This window comes from Salvelinus namaycush, chromosome 16 (genome assembly GCF_016432855.1).
Source record: "Salvelinus namaycush isolate Seneca chromosome 16, SaNama_1.0, whole genome shotgun sequence".
Lineage (NCBI taxonomy): Eukaryota > Metazoa > Chordata > Actinopteri > Salmoniformes > Salmonidae > Salvelinus > Salvelinus namaycush.
The window spans coordinates 8,049,689-8,075,036 of NC_052322.1; the positions used below are offsets into that span (position 1 = coordinate 8,049,689).

General features: G+C 41.5%; 1 protein-coding gene across 2 annotated transcripts; it reads left to right on the forward strand.

The window, feature by feature from the left end:
• Positions 1–253: 253 nt before the first annotated feature.
• LOC120060945 (choline/ethanolaminephosphotransferase 1-like) lies at positions 254–22,143 on the forward strand. 2 transcript variants are annotated; one of them, XM_039010393.1, is made up of 9 exons: positions 254–534; positions 1,067–1,600; positions 8,350–8,497; positions 16,714–16,855; positions 18,139–18,223; positions 18,595–18,726; positions 19,786–19,944; positions 20,370–20,495; positions 20,848–22,143. In XM_039010393.1, exons 2-9 carry the CDS (start codon positions 1,181–1,183, stop codon positions 20,989–20,991), a joined length of 1,356 nt encoding a protein of 451 aa, XP_038866321.1. In that variant the 5' UTR covers positions 254–534; positions 1,067–1,180; the 3' UTR covers positions 20,992–22,143. The 2 variants fall into 2 exon arrangements, with proteins under 2 accessions (XP_038866321.1, XP_038866322.1); XM_039010394.1 differs by lacking the exon at positions 19,786–19,944.
• Positions 22,144–25,348: the final 3,205 nt, after the last annotated feature.

Here is a 25,348-nt window from a genome sequence, read left to right on the forward strand (position 1 = left end):
TTATATAAGAACATTCCAACCTCGTTTAGCATGATCTATTCCAATATGGCATGACATTTTTTATCTGACGTACTTTACTCGCATAAAACATTCGACATGTACTTTACTCGCATAAAAATTTCGATTGTAAGCCTGGTTATTGACGTTGATATATATATTATTTTATATATATTTATTTTGACCGGATAAGGCTTTTGATGCACCCGTAGCTAAGATTCCCCCCACTCCCCTTAGTGAAACGTTTTCAAGGGAAAGGCCTATTGTGCGACGGAAGTGGGATATCCCTATTCCCTGTCAAATATCGCTCTGCTTTTCTTAAATACCTCTCCGCTATAACCACAAAAACAGCTCATAGCTCGTTGGGAACTAGACTCATTTGTGCGGGAATTAGACTCCTGCGGCTAGTCCATACACTTGTTAGTTACATATAAACTGACAAAAGAGTCCGAGGTTGCCGCATAGTTATATTAGCACACTAGCTCTCAGGCAGACCACGATAGAGGCCATCGTTTCCGCATAGAATCAAGCATAAAGGTAAGAGATTTCCGAAGGACGACTGCTTGTCAACATGTCTCAGCTTTTCATGATCATGATTGTATAGTGTTGACAATCTATTATGTTTAGTTAGCTACATATATTGATAGCCAGCAAGCTAGCTAGCTAGCTGACCAGTTGATTTTGTTGCTAACTACTATGATTGCATAGGGCAACATGACATGAACTTCCTAGCTATTTAACATTGCTTTTGAATGGCTTTTTTTGTAGACATGATTTGGTTACTATTCACTATAGGAAGACTTAAAAATGTCTGCTCTAAGTATATACCCTTCAATGCTAATTCAATGCTTTAGCTATAATGCAAGCCTTGCATTTATTTACTCTGTCTCACTGACTGCTGTTTGTAATATCAGCACAATCTATCAGGTAACTTGTGATATGCATGTATGGTTTAGGAGTTTATTTTTTACCAGCCCTCCCTCTGCAGCTTGTGCCCAGCATGTTTCCATAGTCAAATTGTGCTCACCAAAACATACTGTCAAGTAAAAAATAACTCTCTCCTCATAAGGGCCAAGCCCAGGAAAACGGTTGTTACCCCACTGTGGATTCCCTGAATAGTACCAGGGTGGAGGCAGTCGTAGGCATAGTGGGCGCCACGTGAAGTGTGGTTTCGGCTTCCTCCATGAGTAACAACGCTGGTCAAAGAGCTCCACGGACCCGGGCGGCGAAGGAAGCCCAGGGGGCAGGGGGGACAACGACATGGATCCCTCAGGACCAGAGAATGGACCCATCCTACAGGCCAACCACCACTGCAGGCCCAACCACAACATGCAGTGGTGGAGGGAACTCCTGTGTCCTGAGTAAGCTGATCCAGCTGCCGGCTCCGCCGCTGTCGCGCCACCAGCTGAAGAAGTTGGAGGAGCACAGGTATAGCAGTGCAGGCCATTCCCTTCTGGAGCCCTTCATGCAGCACTACTGGGAGTGGCTAGTGGCGCGTGTGCCGGCATGGATAGCCCCCAACCTCATCACTATCGTGGGCTTGGCCACAAACATCCTCACCACATTGGTTTTGGTGTACTACTGCCCCACTGCCACTGAACAGGTAGGTGCAGGGGCACCGCTGGGAATTCTAGGCCACGGGGAAGAATTTAACGTTGGGGCCCTTTCACACACTGTCTATCACGTGACCCTCCCTCCCACTGAGCACCCACATATTAATTATTGAACAGTTATTGCTACTAAGTAATAACCATGGAATAGTAGGTCAATGTTTGTTGTCACATCTGTACGACTAATGTACATTACTGACAGGACATTGAGAAAAGACGAGGGCCTTCAGAATTTCTTGATCGAAAAGTATTGATTGTCAGATATAGCCTACCCATTTGGAGCCAAAGTCTAGATATGATTGTTTTTCCAATGTTTACTGCACTTTTTTCTAGATAAGTATGCTACATAGCCTAATACTATCCACATGGTCTGTATGTGATAACCATATTCTAAACCAGTTTACAGTAACAGTCTTTGATGAACACTGTTGCGGTAAAACACCAGAATGTCACAAACCGTAACTTAAATGTCACTCCCTTGGCTGTGTCTGAAAATGTTACTAGCTGTCAAATCCTCCCTTACTCCATCCTAGTTTCCTCAATTTCTCTCAAAGCTCATTAGAGGAGGAGGTCAAAGGGAGGGACCTTAGATCCTCTACTCCAATGCGATTTCAGAATAATTTTAGGAAACGAGGCAAGGATTGGACACTAGCTCGTAAAATTTGTCACTAGCTATACCGAACAAAACATAAATGGAACATTTTCAAAGTTCATATAAGGAAGTCAGTCAATTTTTAAATAAATTCATTAGGCCCTAATCTATGGATTTAACATGACTGGGAATACAGATACCCAAAAAAATATATAGGTAGGGGTGTGGATCTGAAAACCAGTCAGTATCTGGTGTGACCACCATTTGCCTCATGCAGCACGACATCTCCTTAGCATAGAGTTTATCAGGCTGTTGATTGTGGCCTGTGGAATTCTGTTCCACTCCTCTTCAATGGCTGTGCGAAGTTGCTGGATATTGGCGGAAACTGGAACACACTGTTGTACACGTCGATGGGTGACATGTCTGAGCATGCAGGCCATGGAAGAACTGGGACATTTTCAATTTCCAGGAATATGCGTCATGGGGCTGTGCATTATCATGCTGAAACATGAGGTGATGGCGGCAGATGAATGGCACAACAATGGGCCTCAGGATCTGGTCATGAAATCTCTATGCATTCAAATTGCCATCGTTAAAATGCAATTGTGTTTGTTGTCCGTATCTTATGCCTGCCCATACCATAACCCCACCACCACAGGGCACTTTGTTCACAAAGTTGACATCAGCAAACCGCTCGCCTGCACGATGCCATACACGCCATCTGCCCGGTACAGTTGAAACCGGGAATCATCCGTGAAGAGAACACTTCTCCAATGTGCCAGTGGCAATGGAAGGTGAATATTTGCCCACTGAAGTCGGTTACGATGCCGAACTGCAGTCAGGTCTAACATGGGTTTGAATGAGAAGAATAGGAATACAGTCGTTGCAATGCTATACTAAACAAAACTATAAACTCAACATCTAAAGTGTTGGTCCCATGTTTCATGAGCTGAAATAAAAGATCCCAGAAATGTTCCATACACAAAAAGCTTATTTCTCTCAAATTTTGAGTACAAATTTGTATACATTCCTGTTAGTGATAATTTCTCCTTTGCCAAGATAATCCATCCACCTGACAAGTGTGGCATATCATGAAGCTGATTAAACAGAATGATCATTACACAGGTGCACCTTGTGCTGAGGACAATAAAAGGCCACTCTAAAATGTGCAGTTTTGTCACACAACACAATGCCAAAGATGTCTCAAGTTTTGAGGGAGTGTGCAATTGGCATTCTGACTGAAGTAATGTCCACCAGAGCTGTTACCAGAAAATGTAATGTAAATGTCTGTACCATAAGCCGCTTCCAACGGCATTTTAGAGAATTTGGCAGTACGTCCAACCGGCTTCACAACCACAGACCATGTGTAACCACACAAGCCCAGGACCTCCACATCCGGCTTTTTCACCTGCGGGATCACCTGAGACCAGCCACCCAGACAGCTGATGAAACTGAGGAGTATTTCTGTAATAAAGCTCTTTTGTGTGGAAAAACTCATTCTGATTGGCTGGGCCTGGCTCCCCTGTGGGTGGTCTGGCTCCAAAGTGGGTGGGTCTATGCCCCCACAAGCCCACCCATGGCTGCATCCCTGCCCAATCATGTTAAATCCGTAGATTAGGGCCTCATTTATATCAATTGTCGGATGTCTTTGAAATTGTTGAAATTGTTGCATGTTGTGTTTTTAAAATATCTTTGTTCAGTATAAATGGTCCTGCTCCTTGGTCAATTAAGCTACAAGATCAACTTTAAAACGTTCAGCCGAGCCTAACTTAAAATACTCTAAAACCTTTATGAAATATATATATTTTTTAAATTGGCATACATTTTTGCATAAATCACCAACAGTAACTCTTGAACTGTTCAAGCTCGAGTTTGCCAAACCAACTTTCACATGTTCAGACTATCCCATCTTATCAATCGATATTTCACAAGCAAGCAAGCGTACCACATTTCCTTTAGGAAATTTCCTTTCCTTTAATTGGTCACATACACATGGTTAGCAGATTACATTTTATTGCGAGTGTAGCGAAATGCTTGTGCTTCTAGTTCCGACAATGCAGTAACATCTAACAAGTAATCTAACAAATTCACAACAACTTCCTTATGCACACAAATGTAAGGTATGAATAAGAATATGTACATATAAATATATGGATGAGCGATGGCCGTGCGGCATAGGCAAGATGCAATAGATGGTATAGAACAGTATATACATAAGAGATGAGTAATGTAGGATATGTAAACATTAATAAAGTGGCGTTATTTAAGGTGACTAGTGATACCTTTTAATAAGTCAATTTATTAAAGTGGCCAGAGATTTGAGTATGTTGACAGCAGCCTCTCTGAGTTAGTGATGTCTGTTTAACAGTCTGATGGCTTTGAGATAGAAGCTGTTTTTCAGTCTCTAAAAGTTTGTGTATTTTAGGTGACAAGACAAATTTCTTCAGCCTCTTGGAGTTGAAGAGGTGCTGTTAACAAGCTATAGTTTTGGCATGTAATTTTTACAGACAGATTATTTCACTCATAATTCACTGTCTCACAATTCCAGTGGGTCAGAAGTTTACATACACTAAGTTGACTGTCTTTAAACAGCATGGAAAATTCCAGAAAATGATGTCATGGCTTTAGAAGCTTCTGATAGGCTAATTGACATCATCTGAGTCAATTGGAGGTGTACCTGTGGATGTATTTCAAGGCCCACCTTCAAACTCAGTGCCTTTTTGCTTGACATCATGGGAAAATCAAAAGAAATCAGCCAAGACCTCCACAAGTCTGGTTCATCCTTGGGAACAATTTCTAAACGCCTGAAGGTACCACATTCATCTGTACAAACAATTGTACGCAAGTATAAACACCATGGGACCACGCAGGCGTCATACCGCGCTCAGGAAGGAGACACGTTCTGTCTCCTAGAGATGAACGTACTTTGGTGCGACAAGTGCAAATCAATCCCAGAACAACAGCAAAGGACCTTGTGAAGATGCTGGAGGAAACGGGTACAAAATTATCTATATCCACAGTAAAACAAGTCCTTTATCAACATAACCTGAAAGGCCGCTCAGCAAGGAAGAAGGCACCGCTCCAAAACCGCCATCAAAACGCCAGACTACGGTTTGCAACTGCACATGGGGACAAAGTTGATGAAACAAAAATAGAACTGTTTGGCCATAATGACCATCGTTATGTTTGGAGGAAAAAGGGGGAGGCTTGCAAGCCAAAGAAACACCATCCCAACCGTGAAGCACGGGGGTTGGCAGCAACATGTTGTGGGGGTGCTTTGCTGCAGGAGGGACTGGTGCACTTCACAAAATAGATGGCATCATGATGACGGAAAATTATGTGGATATATTGAAGCAACATCTCAAGACATCAGTCAGGAAGTTAAAGGTTGGTCGCAAATGGGTCTTCCAGATGGACAATGACCCCAAGCATGTTGTGGCATAATGGCTTAAGGACAACAAAGTCAAGGTATTGGCGTGGCCATCACAAAGCCCTGACCTCAATCCTATAGAAAATGTGTGGGCAGACTGAAAAAGCGTGTGCGAGCAAGGAGGCCTACAAACCTGACTCAGTTACCCCAGCTCTGTCAAGAGGAATGGGCCAAAATTCACCCAACTTATTGTGGAAAGCTTGTGGAAGGCTACCCAAAATATTTGACCCAAGTTAAACAATTTAATGCCAATGCTATGTAAATGCTATGTAAACTTCTGACCCAATGGGAATGTGATGAAATAAATAAATCATTCTCTCTACTATTATTCTGACATTTCACATTCTTAAAATAAAGTGGTGATCCTAACTGACCTAAGACAGGGAATTTTTACTAGGATTAAATGTCAGGAATTGTGAAACTGAGTTTAAATGTATTTGGCTAAGGTGTATGTAAACTTCTGACTTCAACTGTATGTATAGCTTACCTATCGTATGAATATCCTTTTCTGACTCAAATAGGATTCCCTAAAGATTGCTTTGATGTCCAAAAGATTTCAAATCAATATTACGTATATTTGAAAATATCTACATTTGTCAATCCTAAATAGATTTTTATTTCCTATTACCAAGTCATTTACGGTTTCTTTGCCTTAAATTGGTCCACATGGAAAACTAATCGGTGAATTCTGAAACGCTATCTCTGGAGTGATGAATCACGCTTCACCATCTGGCAGTCCGACAGACAAATCTGGGTTTGGCGGATGCCAGGGGAACTTTACGTACCCCAATGCTTAGTGCCAACAGTAAAGTTTGGTGGAGGAGGAATAATGGTGTGGGGATGTTTTTCATGGTTCGAGCTAGGCCCCTTAGTTCCAGTGAAGGGAAATTGTAACGCTACAGCATACAATGATATTCTAGACGATTCTGTGCTTCTTACTTTGTGGCAACAGTTTGGGGAAAGCTCTTTCCTGTTTCAGTATGACAATGACCCCATGCACAAAGCGAGGTCCATAAAGAAATGGTTTGTCGAGATCACTGTGGAAGAACATGACTGGCCTGCATAGAGCCCTGACCTCAACCCCATCGAATACCTTTGGGATTAATTGGAACGCCGACTGCGAGTCAGGCCTAATCGCCCAACATCAGTGCCCGACCTCACTAATGCTCTTGTGGCTGATGTCCCCGCAGCAATGTTCCAACATCTTGTGGAAAGCCTTGCGAGAGGAATGGAGGCTGTTATGGCAGCAAAGGGGCATTACTATAGAGTTGATCCCGCATGATTTTGGAATGAGATGCTCGACGAGCAAGTGTTCACATACTTTTGGTCATGTAGTGTAAATTGTTGTATTGTGAGGCACAGCTGAGTGAGCATAATAATTCCTTCTTTTTTTTTTACTGGACCGATGGCCTGCATCTGATGGTCAGTCTGAGTGGACGGAGAGAGCAGCTCCCTAATTTTTTTTGTTTTAAAGCAACTTTGAGATTCTGTATGAAAAGCGCCATATAAAATGCATCTATTGTTCATTATACATCACCATGAAGAGAATTGCATTCATAATTATGCATTTCTGTAAAGTACAGATCAGGGACCATGATGACATTCTGTTACCATGACTCTGTTGCCAGAGGTTAATCCACTTCACTTGCTGTAGTTTTCAAACTCAAGGTGTCATATCATAGCTGACACCTCATTCTTTCTGCAGACAATTTGAATAATAATTCAGAGTAGATATTTAAGATTTTGGAAAACATGGTGACATAAACGGAGGGAGATTTTAACATCATTCTGTTACCAAACTTTACATCTTTACATTCTTTGGTTTGAAATGTGTTTTTGTCAAATTGACATGGGAAATTCTTAAAAGTTGTCTTTGTGCATAGATTGTATGGTTTGTTTTAACTTAGCAATCAATGTTTTTTGTTTGGTATACTTTTAAAGTGAAAAATCAGAGTTTCAGCGTCATTATGTTACCGTGGAATTACCCACATACTGCAAGTTTTGCAATTGACACATTCTTCTAGAATATTAAGATGCTTTATTATGTAGTATAATATGGTGTTATCTATCCCAACAATGGGCTTTGCATAGGCGTTTTGAGAACTCATACTCTACTCTAAGCCTCATTTGAAGGAACAAAAATGAAATTGTTCAAACTTAACTTGTGATAACTATACAACAGAACAGGAATGACATTTACTCTCGTGAGTGGTTAAAAATAACTATCTGAAAGCCACGTGGCTACTAAACTACGCCTCCAGTCTTTTGATCTGACCCGCTGGGTAATACAGTATCTCAATAACCCAGCACCAACAACCCAACCGTGCTCTTTTTTAAAGAAAACAGGCCAACTAAGTGACATCAAAGAGCACCTTGGTTGAACCCATAGCAACCCCACATACTTGTCTTTTCTTACTAGCACTGATTTTGCTGATAGCTCCCTTTTTTTAAATGAAAGTGTTTTACTTGTAATAAATGTGGTTGTCTTCCCTACCTTAGTTGAGTGCATTGAATGTAAGTCACTCTGGATAAGAGCATCTGCTAAATGCCAAATGTAACCGTATTACTCAAACATGGAAATGACGTTCATGAAGGCCGAACCCGTGCTTTTCTGTGAATGTCGATGAGTACTAGACTAATAATATTATTGTGACAGTTTTTGATGCCACTGAGAGCTGCCTCATTTATGATGTTGAATGTTTGTGCCCTTTCCCTTTCAGGCACCTCTGTGGGCATACCTGTCTTGTGCAGTGGGCCTCTTCATCTACCAATCACTGGACGCCATCGATGGGAAGCAGGCACGGCGCACCAATAACAGCACCCCGCTGGGAGAGCTCTTTGACCATGGTTGTGACTCCCTCTCGACAGGTGTGTGTGTATACAGTCTCAAACAAACATACACAACACACTCAGACTACAAAGGACAGTACAAAATGCACTCAGACTCCTACAAACACGCGCTCTAAGGCGGAGATGTAGACATAACACACTTGCAGACATAAACAACAAACACTTACAGTTGAAGTCGGAAGTTTACATACACTTAGGTTGGAGTCATTAAAACTCGTTTTTCAACCACTCCACAAATTTCTTGTTAACAAACTACAGTTTTGGCAAGTCGGTTAGGACATCTACTTTGTGCATCATGACACAAGTAATTTTTCCAACAATTGTTTACAGACACAGTGAATTATAAGTGAAATCGATCACAATTCCAGTGGGTCAGAAGTTTACATACACTAAGTTGACTGTGCCTTTAAACAGCTTGGAAAATTCCAGAAAATGATGTTATGGCTTTAGAAGCTTCTGATAGGCTAATTGACATCATTTGAGGCAATTGGAGGTGTACCTGTGGATGAATTTCAGGGCCTACCTTCAAACTCAGTGCCTCTTTGCTTGACATTATGGGAAAATCAAAAGAAATCAGCCAAGACCTCAGAAAAACAAATTGTTGACCTCCACAAGTCTGGTTCATCCTTGGGAGCAATTTCCAAAGGCCCGAAGGTACCACGTTCATCTGTACAAACAATACAAACTGTACAAAAAACAACGCAAGTATAAACACCATGGGACCATGCAGCCGTCATACCGCTCAGGAAGGAGATGCATTCTGTCTCCTAGAGATGAACGTACTTTCGTGCGAAAAGTGCAATCAATCCCAGAACAACAGCAAAGGACCTTGTGAAGATGCTGGAGGAAACAGGTACAAAAGTATCTATATCCACAGTAAAACGAGTCCTATATCGACATAACCTGAAAAGCCGCTCAGCAAGGAACCGCCATAAAAAAGCCAGACTACGGTTTGCAACTGCACATGGGGACCAAGATCGTACTTTGTGAAGAAATTTCCTCTGGTCTAATGAAACAAAAATAGAACTGTTTGGCCATAATGACCATCGTTATGTTTGGAGGAAAAAGGAAGAGGCTTGCAAGCCGAAGAAGACGTTCCCAACCGTGAAGCACAGGGGTGGCAGCATCATGTTGTGGGGGTGCTTTTGTTGCGGGAGGGACTGGTGGACTTCACAAAATAGATGGCATCATGAGGGAGGAAAATTATGTGGATATATTGAAGCAACATCTCAAGACATCAGTCAGGAAGTTAAAGCTTGGTCGCAAATGGGTCTTCCAAGTGGACAATGACCCCAAGCATACTTCCAAAGTTGTGGCAAAATGGCTTAAGGACAACAAAGTCAAGCTATTGGAGTGGCCATCGCAAAACCCTGACCTCAATCCATAAAAAATTTGTGGGCAGAACTAAAAAAGTGTGTGCGAGCAAGGAGGCCTACAAACCTGACTCAGTTACACCAGCTTTGTCAGGAGGAATGAGCCAAAATTCACCCAACTTATTGTGGGAAGCTTGTTTAAGGCTACCGGAAACGTTTTACCCAAGTTAAACAATTTAAAGGCAATGCTACCAAATACTAATTGAGTGTATGTAAACTTCTGACCCACTGGGAACGTGACGAAATAAATAAAAGCTGAAATAAATAATTCTCTCTACTATTATTCTGACATTTCACATTCTTAAAATAAAGTGGTGATCCTAACTGACCTAAGACAGGGCATTTTTACTAGGATTAAATGTCAGCAATTGTGAAAAACTGAGTTGAAATGTATTTGGCTAAGGTGTATGTAAACTTCCGACTTCAACTGTACGTTCATAAACAGAATAATTTGCATTAGGGCTGTCCCCGGAAAAAAATATTGTTCGACCGAAAGTCGCCTGGTCTTTTGACCAATCGATTGCTCAATTTTTAAATGTCTATTTTTCCATATAGATTTAATGTGATTTAATAAAATCAACTATGTGCAATGAGCTTGTTTGATGCTTTAAGCTTACGGTTTGATGTCTCGAGGGCACCAGAGATCTAGATAACCAGAAGAAAAAAACTTGAACCTAACCCAACTATTCTCCTCCTGCTGGCTTTCACAGATTCTGCCATTACTTTCCTGAAGTTGCTGTTAATAGGCTACACGAGGAGTCGGCAACCTTTCTCATGTGGAATGACCATTTATCTTACCATTTCTACCAATCTGCATGCCCTTTTATAGTTTTCATATGCACATTTTCATGAAACAACAGTTTCATTTAATTTATAATAATGTCTTCATATCTCAAAGTCATTGTTGTGGTTAATACAAATTATATCCAAATCTAAAGGAAAATTATACAAACGTAAAAAGTAACTTATTGCCAACTATGTAAAAATAGTCTACATTAAGCCAACAAATAAAAACAATGCAGCTTGCAGGTAGAAAATATCCAGATTTAAAAAATAAAATAAAAAATCCTATAAATCACTTTGGCTACACATGGCCTGTCTACATTGAATTTGAAACATTGTGTCAACTTGGATCTGGCCCAAAGCTTGTGCTAGCGAACTTGCAACATTGTATAAAATAATCTGTGCCCTCCGTTTCCTGCACCAGTGAGCTCAGGACAGACACAGCTGTAGGCTATTTGCGCAAGGGATAAGAAGCAGTGCTTGACTTGAACAGGAGCTCACCGGAGCTGACTACCGGCACCTCAAATGTTCTCCTGCTTGAGCTCCCGTTCCTCTTATAGAATATTAGCTCAAAAGTATTGTGGAGCTCCTGCACCTAAATATAAACCGTACCAGCACTCAAAATGAGTACCAGAACCCATTTCAGTCCAAGTCAAGCACTGATAAGAAGCCTATTTTATGACGTATCCACTGTATCGGAGCATGACATTTTTCCCTTTCACGCTGCGTGGTTATTGAATAGGAGAGAGCTGGAAAGATTTTTCAAATACATTGAGGAACTATTGGAGTTCTCAATGGATGTAAAAACAGACTTTGTTTTCTTGAAGAAAGCAACATTACTTTGAGATGCTCCACGGGTCATTAGTGGTGGTGCGTTAAGCCAATCAGAAATACTATCAGATCCCCAAATGGGCACATTTTATAACGTCCTTACTCAACATTGACAGGAGCGCTCAAAACCAAAGACAATGGCTAAATTTGACAGAACTCGTAAATGGAATTAAATTAACCACAACTTTTTTTCTCAAAGTGTAGCATAGGTTGTGCACTCTGCAAACAATGTGTCCACTCCGACAATGAGAACAAGAAGACTGGAATAATATTGAATGCATTAAAAGAAATGACCGTAACCAAAGTAAAACATTGTAGATTAGGAATTAACGGTACATGTACTACTGGTGAAATGTCATGTGGAATTGATATACACTAACAATCAAACGCAAACAATTCACAAAATGAAGTTATGAAACAATGAATGTGCACAAATTGGTGGGAGAGAGCGCATTCTGGAGAGAAGAGCATTGTGCATCTGGGTGAATGGTCAATCCGACGTCTGCGTTGTCCATGCAACATTTACGGTGATATGGCCTCAGCAGAAGTCAGGACATTCATACTTCTTGCGCTTCGCGGAGCAATGCAGAGCTGTTGTTAAGGAAGTGACTTTGTGTTTATACAGCTTGTGTCCAAACTTTTTACTGGTAGTGTGTGTGTGGAAAATATAAAAAATAAAGAAAAACCCTTGAATAAGTAGGTGTTATATATTACATTACATACTACCGGTCAAAAGTTTTAGAACACCTACTTATTCAAGGGTTTTTCTTTATTTTTACTATTTTCTACATTGTTGAATAATAGTGAAGACATCAAAACTATGAAATGACGCATATGGAATCATGTAGTAACCAAAAACGTGTTAAACAAATCAAAATATATTTTATATTTGAGATTCTTCAAATAGCCACCCTTTGCCTTGACAGCTTTGCACGCTCTTGGTATTCTCTCAACCAGCTTCACCTGGAATGCTTTTCCAACATTATTGAAGGAGTTCCCACATATGCTGAGCACTTGTTGGTTTGGGATCAGACCGCAAAAGCCAGACCGCAAAAGCAGCCATCTCAATTTGGTTGAGATCGGGGGATTGTGGAGGCCAGGTCATCTGATGCAGCACTCCATCACTCTCCTTCTTGGTAAAATAGCCCTTACACAGCCTGATGGTGTGTTGGGTCATTGTCCTTTTGAAAAACAAATGATAGTGTGACAAAGCCCAAACCAGATGGGATGGCCTATCGCTGCAGAATGTTATGGTAGCCATGCTGGTTAAGTGTGCCTTGAATTTTAAATAAATCACAGACCGTGTCACCAGCAAAGCACACCCACCCCATAACACCTCCTCCTCCATGCTTTACGGTGGGAAATAAACATGCGGAGATCATCCACACCGCGTCTCACAAAGACACGGCGGTTGGAACCAAAAATCTCCAATTTGGACTCCAAACCAAAGGACACATTTCCACCGGTCTAATGTCTATTGCTTATGTTTCTAGGCCCAAGCAAGTATCTTCTTCTTATTGGTGTCCTTTAGTACCCTTTTCTTTGCAGCAATTCGACCATGAAGGCCTGATTCACGCAGTCTCCTCTGAACAGTTGATGTTGAGATGTGTCTGTTACTTTTATTTGGGCTGCATGTGTCTGTTAGCATTTATTTGGGCTGCAATTTCTGAGGCTGGTAACTAATGAACTTATCCTCTGCAGCAGATGTAGCTCTGGGTCTTCCATTCCTGTGGCAGTCTTCATGAGAGCCAGTTTCATCATAGCGCTTAATGGTTTTTGCGACTGCACTTGAAGAAACTGTCAAAGTCCTTGAAATGTTCTGTATTGACTGACCTTCATGTCTTAAAGTAATGATGGACTGTCATTTCTCATTGCTTATTTGAGATGTTCTCGCCATAATATGGACTTGGTCTTTTACCAAACAGGGCTATCTTCTGTATACTCCTCTACCTTGTCACAACACAACTGATTGGCTCAAACACATTAAGAAGGAAAGAAATGATACAAATGAACTTTCAGAAGGCAGACCGTTAATTGAAATGCATTCCAGGTGACTACCTCATGAAGCTGGTTGAGAGAATGCCAAGAGTGTGCAAAGCTGTAATCAAGGCAAAGGGTGGCTATTTGAAGAATATCAAATATAAAATATATTTTGATTTGTTTAACACCTTTTTGGTTACTACATGATTCCATGTGTTATTTCATAGTTTTGATGTCTTCACTATTATTCTGCAATGTAGAAATTAGTAAAAATAAAGAAACTCTTGAATGAGTAGGTGTTCTAAAACTTTTGACCGTGTGTGTGTAATTTGTTCCTGCTCGACTAAAACAATCTCGGTCGACCAACATCCTAACGACCAAACAATTGACCAGTATACTAATTGGGGTACAAATCATCCTTCTCCATGACCACTATCCTTGTGTACCGTCTTCTTAAAGCTAATTAATCATTCCTGTCTGAACTATCTGAACTACTTACTATTGCTGTCCCACTTACATGCTAGATCTCCCGTCAGTGGCCACACCTCAGACTCAGCTGTGGTTACTCAGGGTGTCCCCCAGGGCTCTGTGCTGGGTCCCTTACTCTTCATAATTTACATCCTCCCCTTTGGTCAGATCCTCCATCACTGCAACCTTGACTTCCACTGCTATGCTGATGACACACAGATCTACCTCGGCACAAAATCCCTCAACCCACCTCTGACCCATATTATTGATTCTTGCCTCTCTGCAATAAAATCATGGATACAACAAAACTCCCTCAAGCTCAGTGATAAAACGGAACTCCTTTTCATAGGCACCAAACCCACCCTTACCAAAGCTGGCACCCTCACCATTGACGACACCACTGTCTTTCCAACAAACTCTGCATCACTCTGGAATCCACCCTCTCCTTTGAGCACCACATAAAACAGACTGTCAAATCCAAATTCTTCCACCTCCGCAACATTGCCAAATTAAGGTCCTATCTCTCCCGTCCTCTCCGCTGAAACCCTCATACATGCATTCATCTCTTCCAGTCTTAACTATTGCAACTCACTACTCTCCGGCATCAACTCCCTCCATGAGCTGCAAATAGTTCAAAACTCTGCAGCCCGACTTCTCACCCACACTGTGGGTCCTGTGCAGCACATCAGCCTTGTAATCCGTGAACTCCACGGTCTCCCTGTCTTCCAACGCATTGATTACAAGATACTCCTTCTAACCTACAAAGCCCTTCACCACCTTACTCCCCCTACCTCTGTTAGGTTCTCATTTTTCAGAGTAAATAACTCATGGACACTAGAGAAGCTTAAACAAGTTGAATTCTTCCCGAAGGGTCGTTACAGCTGTAATTCAGGCAAAATGTGTTCTCACCATCACAAGTGTGTACAGTATATATACTCCACTTTAGACACCCCTCCTTCTCTCCAATCCTTACATCGTATGGTTCGACAGGAAGAGGGTAACAGGATAATAAACCATTATTTCTCCCTTCAGGGGATCTGACCTGACCTCCTGATCTCAACCCCTCCTTCGCCTAATCCACAGATGTCCTCTCGTATCACCTATCGCACTCCCGTGACACTCTCCCTCTCTCCCAGCACATTCCACAGCCACTCTGTCTTTCTACAGATCTCACTCCTTTATATACAAGGCGTCTGATCTGTCATATCTTTAATATCTCAATTTTAAAAGTTTACCCAGAATCCAACACCTTTCAGACCTTCTCCCCTGCAACCCACACGTGCACTCACCTTGTCGTCCTCAGGTCGAAGCTCCAGAGCTTCGGCGAGTCCATCGCCATTTTTCAGTCCCTCCTAAAGCCCCACCACATACAAGCAAAGCATATTGAGCACCACCTAACCCAAACCCTCACCCTATCCATTACCCTAAAACATGTTTGTATCTTACCCTATCTGGGTTTGTATACAAACCCCAACCCTACCCTCCCCATACACTGTTACATCACACTCGTTCCCTTCCTTGAGCCCACCCCTCTCTTTGTTTAGTCTGATGTTTTGACTACTGTTTTTTGTTTGTTTAATTTCTACAATTGTAAAGTGACTTTTGGGTCCTTGAAAAGGGCTATATAAGTCCCATTTATTATTATACTGAACAAAAATATAAATGCAACATGCAGCAATTTCAATGATTTTACTGAGTTACAGTTCATATAAGGAAATCAGTCAGTTGAAATTAAATTAATTAGGCCCTAATCTATGGATTTCACATGACTGGGAATACAGATATGCATCTGTTGGTCACAGATACCTTTAAAAAAATTAGCCTCACAATTGGCCTCAGGATCTCGTCACGGTATCTCTGTGCATTCAAATTGCCAATGATAAAATGCAATTGTGTTCATTGTCCATATCTTATGTTTGCCCATACCATAACCCCACTACCACCATGGGGCACTCTGTTCACAACATTGACGTCAGCAAACTGCTGTGAGGCCAGTTGGACGTACTACGAAATTCTCTAAAACGATGTTGGAGGCAGCTTATGGTAGAGAAATTAACATTAAATTAACATTAAAGCTCTGGTGGACATTCCTGCAGTCAGCATGCCAATTGCACACTCCCTCAACTTGACTGACATCTGTGGCATTGTGTGACACAACTGCACATTTCAGTGGCCTTTTATTGTCCCCAGCATAAGGTGCACCTGTGTAATGATCATGCTGTTTAATCAGCTTCTTGATATGACACACCTATCAGGTGTATGATTTATCTTGGCAAAGAAGAAATGCTCACAAACAGGGATGTAAACAAATGTGTGTACAAAATTGTAGAGAATAGGCTTTTTGTGCATCTGCAAAATTTCTGGGATATTTTATTCCAGCTCATGAAACATGGGACCAACACTTTATATATTTTTGTTCAGTAGTATTATATAATTTTTTTCTTGTGTAATTGAACTTGTTTCTCTCTCTGTCACTCTCTCTCTTTCCCTCTCTGCATCCATTGATGTCACTGGTACTTGACCCACAGTAAAATACATTTTTCTTACCCATGTTCCTTTCCACACGCAATTAAGCACAGTAAGGATGATACCTAGCCTGGTCCCAGATATATTTGTGCACTTGCCAACCCCATTGATTGCTGTCATTGTCAAGCCAAACTTGTGCCATTACAATGAGTGAGAAGGAGTTGGCATGATAGCACAAACAGACACTCAGGCTGGAGGATACCTGCCTCTTTTGAATCTTTCTCTCACTCACTCATTTTCTCTCTCGGACTTCCTTCTCTGCCCCTCCCTCAGTGTTTGTGGTCCTGGGTACCTGCATCGCCGTCCAGCTTGGCACTAACCCCGACTGGATGTTCTTCTGCTGCTTTGCCGGCATGTTCATGTTCTACTGTGCCCACTGGCAGACCTACGTATCAGGCACCCTGCGCTTTGGCATGTGAGTGAGTGGGGGACGCAGTGTTGATCTAGGATCAGGTCCCCCTTCTTATTCTTTCTGAACAAAAAGGCTAAACTGATCCTATATCAGTACTCTGAGACGCTTTATGAACACGGGTCCTGAAATGTTTGAATAAAATGGCTATGTAATTGCACTCTTTAGTATTTGTCTAGTATGTATGCAACCATGGGAACATTTAGTAACCACATGCTGTTTTGTCATAGGCCTACATGTAGATGGGAGATGTTTATTTCATAGCCAGGTTTTAAGCCCAGTGTCTATCTAGCTATGTCACAGAGCTACCTTGTCTTTTCCCTGGTGGGCAGATTTGATGTCAGAGTATCTGATCGTGTAGCTATGTTAGACGTGCACAGCCACGTTTGGGCCCGGGTTCTGGAACTTAACGGTAAAACCAGAGCATAATCCGCGTGACTTCCCTGTTGAAGATAACCTTTGTGTCCATTAGGCAATCAGGCCCCACTTCCTGCACAGACTGCCCCCATCGCCAACACCAACAATCCCTATGCAATAGGACAACTTTCTTATAGACCCTGTTTCATTCGTTCTCACATCGCTTTGATACTGTAATTTGGTATTTGATTAGATGTGAGCTATCCTAGATTACGTTCATCTCTGTTGACCACTGGAATCATTTTAGGAAGCGGAGAGATGATGGAATTCACATAAATGTTTGGGCCAGTTATAATTTACGACACATTTTGGGCCCACCACAACCATTGGTGCAAAGCTTTAAGATCAATGGCTATATTTCGGCCTCAAACTAAACATGTTTATTCTGATCGTTTTTAACAATGATAGGTCTGTCACGACAGCTTGTTCACCTAGTACATTCTGTACCAGCAGCCGTGTTGACGTTGACACCAGGACATTAGCAGCTGATTTAGATTTTGATGGAACTTCACATCAACATCGGCTAATCCGATTGGCTTTCGGGAACGACCACAAGGACAAGGGATGAATGTCCTTGGAGTATGGTTGATTTTATTTAACAATATGATTTGATATGATGTAAGCAGAGTAAGTAAGCGCTAAGTAGGTTGTCAGACAGAAAAAAACAAAAAATACTTTAACAGATCAGGTTCCTCTCAGCCTTTCAAGGGAAATGGTCTCCACACTCCACACACACACATTCACAACCAAGAGGATTGGGTACAGTTTGTGCAGGACCTGCTAGGGGGTGCTATGTGCATGTTGTTTTTCATGAGTGCTATGTGAAATCACTAATGGTTGCTCATGATTCCTCTGTCTCTCTGCCCGTTCAGCATTGATGTGACTGAAGTGCAGTTCTTCATTATAATCATGTATTTGCTGGCTGCCATCGGAGGATCAGCTTTTTGGCAGTTCTTGGTAATGCATTTAACCCATTTGATTCAGCAAATTATGGCCTGTTTCTACTGCTTCGAATTGAAAAAATGACACTAATGCTAATATTTACATGCATTGTAGTTTGATGCATTTGATCTGGCATGTTGGTTGAAGTGTTCAGACTCACGTCCTGGTTCATGATTGTGTGAATACTTCAGAAATGCATCCTTTCCTTCTTTCCTGGAGGTAAGCACAAATCTAATAAGTGATTGGATAGGTGAAAGCCAGGTTACCGCCCTATTACTTTCACCAATCCAACAAATTCTGATCTGTCTTTACTTAAAGGATGGTAGGAAGGATGCATTTCGAAAGTATTGGAACAGGGCTCTTACTAATCTCCCTAACACACACAGATCCCTGGGGTGAACATCCAGATTAAGATAATTCCAGCCATCCTCACTGTGGCAGGAGCCATCTTTTCCTGCACCAACTACTTCCGGGTCATATTCACGGGAGGTGTAGGAAAGAACGGATCCACCATAGCGGTAAGTAAGACGTGATCCATCCTTGCTGACGAGGATCCAGTTGAATTGTATGGCTGATAAAAGGTGACTTAGTTACAGTCTAGGAAGGAAGGTTTACAGTCCTGCTGCTCATTGTATTGGTTATTTCAACAGGTAGTAATATGATATGGGTGACAGTTACAGGAGGTTGGTGGTACCTTAATTGGGGAGGACTGGCTCATTGTCATGGCTGGAGCAGAATAAGTGGAATGTTATCAAACACATGGTATCCATGTTTTCGGATCAAAACACAACACCCATGATATGAGAAACTGCCTGCGTAGACCGCAAAAACAACAGTAAACAGCATAAGATGTGAACATGCCACAGTATCCCATTTTAGATCAGCATATCCCAGGCATCTTACCTGTGTTTCTTATAACCGGGATACAAGCCTTTTCGGTTGTTGTAAATGGGATATGATGTTTGTTTGTCAACTCAAACACAGAATACTTCAATATCTCAAATAATAACAGGATATTGGTGGGAATTTAACTGGTGACATCAATAAGGGATCATAGCTTTCAACTGGATTCAGCTGGTCAGTCTGTCATGGAAAGAGCAGGTGTTCCTAATGTTTTGTACAGTCTGTGTATATTATATGATGTATTTTAATTGTTTTGTTTCCTGTTTGGAGCCCAGGAAGAGTATTTGGGAATCCTAATAAATACTCAATTCAACAAAATTTGGATGACTGACTTTGATCAAAATGATTCTATTTACACTTTTGTAGTCATTTTTGACACTAGAATACATTTGTCTGACTCATATCGATGCCCCATAGGGCATTTTCAAAACAAGATGTTGCTTTCTAGTGGCATTCGCTCTTTAAATACCATTCTTCATTTCTTTGCCTCCATAAAATGGTGACAGTGGATGCCTATCATGCCTAGACTTTTTCCATTTGTTTCAGCCAAGCCACTGACTGCTCTGCAGAACTTTACCTTGCAGTTTATTGATCACTTTAGAGAAGGACAAGAATGGTGGAATTTTCAGCTAGGTACAGTGATTGTGACATCCATGTCCCGTCGTCTTCCTCAGGGAACGAGTGTCCTGTCACCGTTCTTCCACATAGGGTCAGTTATCACTCTGGCTATTATGATCTACAAGAAGTCTGCGTCCCAGCTGTTTGAGAAGCACCCCTGTCTCTACGTCCTGGCCTTTGGGTTTGTGTCGGCCAAGATCACCAACAAGCTAGTGGTGAGGAAGCAGATGGCCTGAAACATTAAACACCGAAAGAGCCAGGTTACTTTCCAAATCCACACTAGTATACCACTTGGAATACATGTCCAATCTTTTGCTTCATTCTAAATAGTATGTTGGTGTGGATGTTGGAACATTGGCCTAATGTGCCCTGTTTTAGTTGTGTTAACTTAGGGTTAAAGCTAAAATCTGGGATTCCTTATTCAGCAAATTGGCAGCCTGGCTTGTTTTGGTATACAGCTGTCGGCTTGAGTAAATTACTTTTTTTTTTAAAAGTCTGTTAGTGTGCTGCGCTATAACGCGCCTTGCATTGAATCCCAACTCGAGTCCAATGTTTTTGGACTCTATTGTTTTTCCTTATTTAACTTAACACTGCCCCATTGTATTTATATATATATATATATATCTTTTTTTTTTTACAGGTGGCTCATATGACCAAAAGTGAGATGTCTCTCCATGACTTGGCTTACCTGGGGCCAGGGCTGCTCTTCTTGGACCAGTATTTTAATAGCATCATAGACGAGTACTTGGTCCTCTGGGTGGCACTAGTAAGTCTACACCTCAATCGGTTCATCCATGTGCATGTACCAGGCCAATTGAAACCTAAATGAAAGTTAGGATTCACCCTTTTTACTTATTTTGCAGTACAATGTAGATGCCTAGCTTAGATTTGTGACATTTCGTTTAAAAAAAAAAGTTTTTGTTGTTGTTTGGACCCCAGGAGGAGTAGCGCCTGCCTTGGCAGCAGCTAATGGGATCCTAATAAAATACGAAATACCTTTTCAAGGGGAATTTATTCAAAAGATGATTGACCATATAATAAAAAACACAACCAGTTTTGTATATAGGGAGCCTTAAATTGACTATTTGACATCCATCCTCTGTCTTGTTTCTCTCTAGTTCCTGTCCATCTTTGACCTGGTGCGCTACTGCGTCAGCGTCTGCAACCAGATCGCCTCCCACCTGCACATCTTTGTGTTCAAGATCAAACCCCCCAACCTGCGGCCCGTTGCTGCATCCCAGTCAGGCAAAGATGTGTGGTGACACTTGTGTCCCTGGTCTGGTGACACTGTCCGTACGGAGATGAAGTTGGTGGGTGTACCTCTACCGCCCTTGTCACCACAGGATTCCCATTGGATGAAACAAATTGGAGGCGGTCTCTCTACGAATGTATTAGCCAATGAAATTATGAATACATTGAGGGCGGTGGGGGGAAAAAAGAAAATTATTTATTTCAATCTATTTGTTGTGCAATAATCCTCTGTTTTTGCCGATGTTGTGTTGTTTTGGTGTTAAAGGTTCATAACCGAAGAGAAAGGGGTTTTGTTTAGTTTGTCATAAAAGAGCACCCCGCTATTTGGTAACAAACTATTTGAGCATTAGTTGTCTAACCAAACTTTATGGATAGGGGTTAATGTTGCTTACTATAACCATGCTGCCACTATCTGTGTATTAGCTATTTTTTGGACTGAAATAAATGTTTTCCATGGGAAGGAGCAGATTATACCTAACCAAGTAATATTATATTTATCTACAGGAAAAACACCTACAGTTTATTAATGTGTCAGAGCAGTATGACGGAATTTAAATGTCTCTGTTCTTTCAGTATTGGTACTAGTTCAGCTCCTCTACGTACAATAACTACTTGTTCCACTCAAAACATTAGTCCTCTGTTCAAGGTGTAGTTCTGTGTACTGCATTCTGGGGTCTCGTCATTAACCAAGTATTACACTTTAGAACTATACCCATCCATGGTCAAACATAAGGAATGTTTTTTTTTCTGCAAAAGTTAAGGAATGCCTCTTACCTTACCGATTTAGCTTATATCAAACAGTGACGCACAGAGTATTCAAATGTCTGCAGCTAATGTCTCATAACAAGAGTAGAACTTGTCATTGTTCTCTTTTGTGTGTATCATATGCATGGGATGGGCATTACAACCCACTGGTCACAGCCAATATATCTAACTGATGGTGTTCAACCAATCGAAACACCCATTCAAACGTACCTTTTTTTCCCCCTTGGATTGTTTGTCATTTCTGAGCAATGCAGAGATTTTGAAAATTAAATGCGAAGGGTGAATCAATCGTTGGCCGTTAAAAAAAATGCTTCTGTCATTCTTTTGTGTTTGGTCAAAATTGTTACTTTGTCAAAGAAAATACATTTTTTAATAAACAAGCTTATGTAAAATAAAGATTTGCTATATTTATAACAGATCTAGAGTCTGTTGGAAGACAGCATAATTAGAAGAAGAAAAAACTTTCAACAGAGGGGAGAGAGAATAAGGTTTCAGAGGGACAGACACAAACACACGTTCACTCCCGCCCCATTTATACCTAGTTCTAACATGCATCCTTCGTGCGGATATTGTCCTGATGTCCGTTTGTACTTTTAAGATTTGATCACAATCAGATCACAAGGAGTCTTAATTGTCTACACACCCATCTAAAAATGTGGACACGATATGAATGTGGACAAGATCAAGACAAAGGACATGTTAGAACCAGGTATAAATGGGGCTTCTCTCACACAAGCGCTCGCTCGCTCACACAGATCTGTACCACCTTGCTTTATTCTGCAACATAGCAGAAGTTAGTTTCTTTATTCTGTGTACCACAATCCATGCGTATATTCAACATAACTCACAAATAAAACTATAATCTGTGAATATATTAAATATTTAGTTCATAAAACCATATTCTGTATATATTTCACAAATGAAACCATAGGGCTCTATTTTAACAGATCTAACTCAATGGTAAATCTAAGCACTGCTGGTAGCTCTATAGGTTCGGGGGGGGGGGGGGGGGGGGTGTCAAATATTTGAGCTATTTTCACAACCACTATCCGCTCAGATGCTAGCGCGAAAGGCCTGGGTTTTGATGAATTAACAAATTGCATGGCTTCAATGTGGAAATATACTGAACAAAAATATAAATGCAACGTGTTGGTCCCATGTTTCATGAACTGAAATAAAAGATCACAGATATTTTCCGTATACAAAAAGTTTATTTCTCTAAAATTTTGTGCACAAATTTGATTATATCCCTCTTAGTGAGCATTTCTCCTTTGCCAAGATAATCCATCCACCTGACAGGTGGCATATCATGAAGCTTATTAAACAGCATGATCATTACACAGGTGCATCTTGTGCTGGGGACAATAAAAGGCCACTAAAATGTGAAGTTTTGTCACACAACACAACGCCACAAATGTCTCAAGTTTTGAGGGAGCGTGCAATTGGAATGCTGACTGCAGGAATGTCCACCAGAGCTGTTGCCAGATAATTTGATGTTCATTTCTCTACCATAAGCCGCCTCCAACGTTGTTTTATAGAATTTGGTAGTACGTCCAACCAGCCTCACAACAGCAGACCACGTGTAACCTCGCCAGCCCAGGACCTCCATATTCGTCTTCTTCACCTGCAGGATCGCCTGAGACCACCCACCCGGACAGCTGATGAAACTCAGAAGTATTTCTGTCTGTAATAAAGCCCTTCTGTGGGGAAAAACTCATTCTGGTCCTGCCTCCCCAGTGGGTGGGCCTAGCTCCCAAGTGGGTAGGCCTATGCCCTCCGAGGCCCACCCATGGCTGCGCCCCTGCCCAGTGCTGTGAAATCCATAGATTAGGGCCTAATGAATATATTTCAATTGACTGATTTCCTTATATGAACCGTAACTTAGTAAAATCGTTGAAATTGTTGTATGTTGCGTTTATATTTTTGTTCAGTATATATACATATACTATATATACAAAAATATGTGGACACCCCTTCAAATTAGTGGATTCAGCTATTTCAGCCACACCCGTTGTATAAAATCGAGCACACGGCTATGCAATCTCCATAGACAAACATTGGCCCTAGAATGGCCTTACTGAAGAGGTCAGTGACTTTTAACGTGGCACCGTCATAGGATGCCACCTTTCCAACAAGTCAGCTAGTCAAAGTTCTACCCTGCTAGAGGTGCCCAAGTCAACTGTAAGTGCTGTTATTGTGAAATGGAAACGTTTAGGAGCAACAATGGCTCAGAAGCGAAGTGGTAGGACACACAAGCTCACAGAATGGGACTGCCGAGTGCTGAAACGCATAAAAATCATCTCTCCTCGGTTGCAACATTCACTACTGAGTTCCAAACTGTCTCTGGAAGCAACGTCAGCACAATAACTGTTTGTCGGGAGCTTCATAAAATGGGTTTCCAGCTAACCATGCGCAATGCCAAGCATCAGCTGGAGTGGTGTAAAGCTCGCCACAATTGGACTCTGAAGTAGTGGAAATGAATTCTCTGGAATGATGAATCACGCTTCACCATCTGGCAGTCTGGGAATCTGGGTTTAGCAGATGCCAGGAAAACGCTACATGCCCCAATGCATAGCCTTCCCAGACGAGTGGAGACTGTTATAGCAGCAAAGGGGGGTCCAACTCCATGTTAATGACCATGATTTTGGAATGAGATGTTCGACGAGCAGGTGTCCACATACTTTTGGTCGGGTACTTTCGGATAGTGGCGCAACGCTCTAACCACTAGGCTACCTGCCGCCCCCACATTCATTACTGATAAAGCAAAGCAAATAATTCGAATCAAATTCTAAAACATCTTGTTTTAAATAGGCTATACAGGCACCCTAATTGCTTCCCGTAATATGCAGTCATTTCAAGATGCAGTAATCTCAATGCTTTCCACTCAAGCACATGCGTGGTCTTTCTACGGATTTAAGAAGGCTGTGGTTAAACGGTTAGTGTTCTTTGAGTACACAACAGGAAACACTGCTGAGCATATCTTCCTTTTTAGGACATACAAAACAGGCACACGCATGCAGCAGGCACACACACACACACACACACACACAAGAACACACTCCATATCAGGTATAATAGTTGAGTGGTCTTACTAAAAGTATGAAGCGGTCTATACTTCCAAGCAGACTACTAGAATTTAGTGCCTGAAAATGTTGTTAAAGTGGGTGACAGTTTGCAGGACTGATAGCTTGTTTCCTCTGTGACCTAGTTCAACACACTGCTTGAACACGGACTTGATTCCATTCCCGGTTGAAAACTTCCAGGGAATTCAGTCATGGTGGAGAGTGTGGCTTTGAATGTCAGCCAAGGAAATGACTCTGCTAAGTACAAATCTAGTGTCTTGGATGTTATTTATGAAGCAAAAAGTATCCCGCTGGGCACACTGGTTGAATCAATGTTGTTTCCACGTCATTTCAATGAAAATATGTCGAACTAACGTGGAATAGATGTTGAATTGATGTGTGTGCCCAGTAGGATGTGTTTGGGCCTGTTAGACCTAGCAGGGATTGTGGAGCAATTAGTTTGATGATCTATGTGGCTTCATTGTTTCTCTACAGTTAAGTTACAGTGGGTCATTTGTTACATGAAACACACACACACACA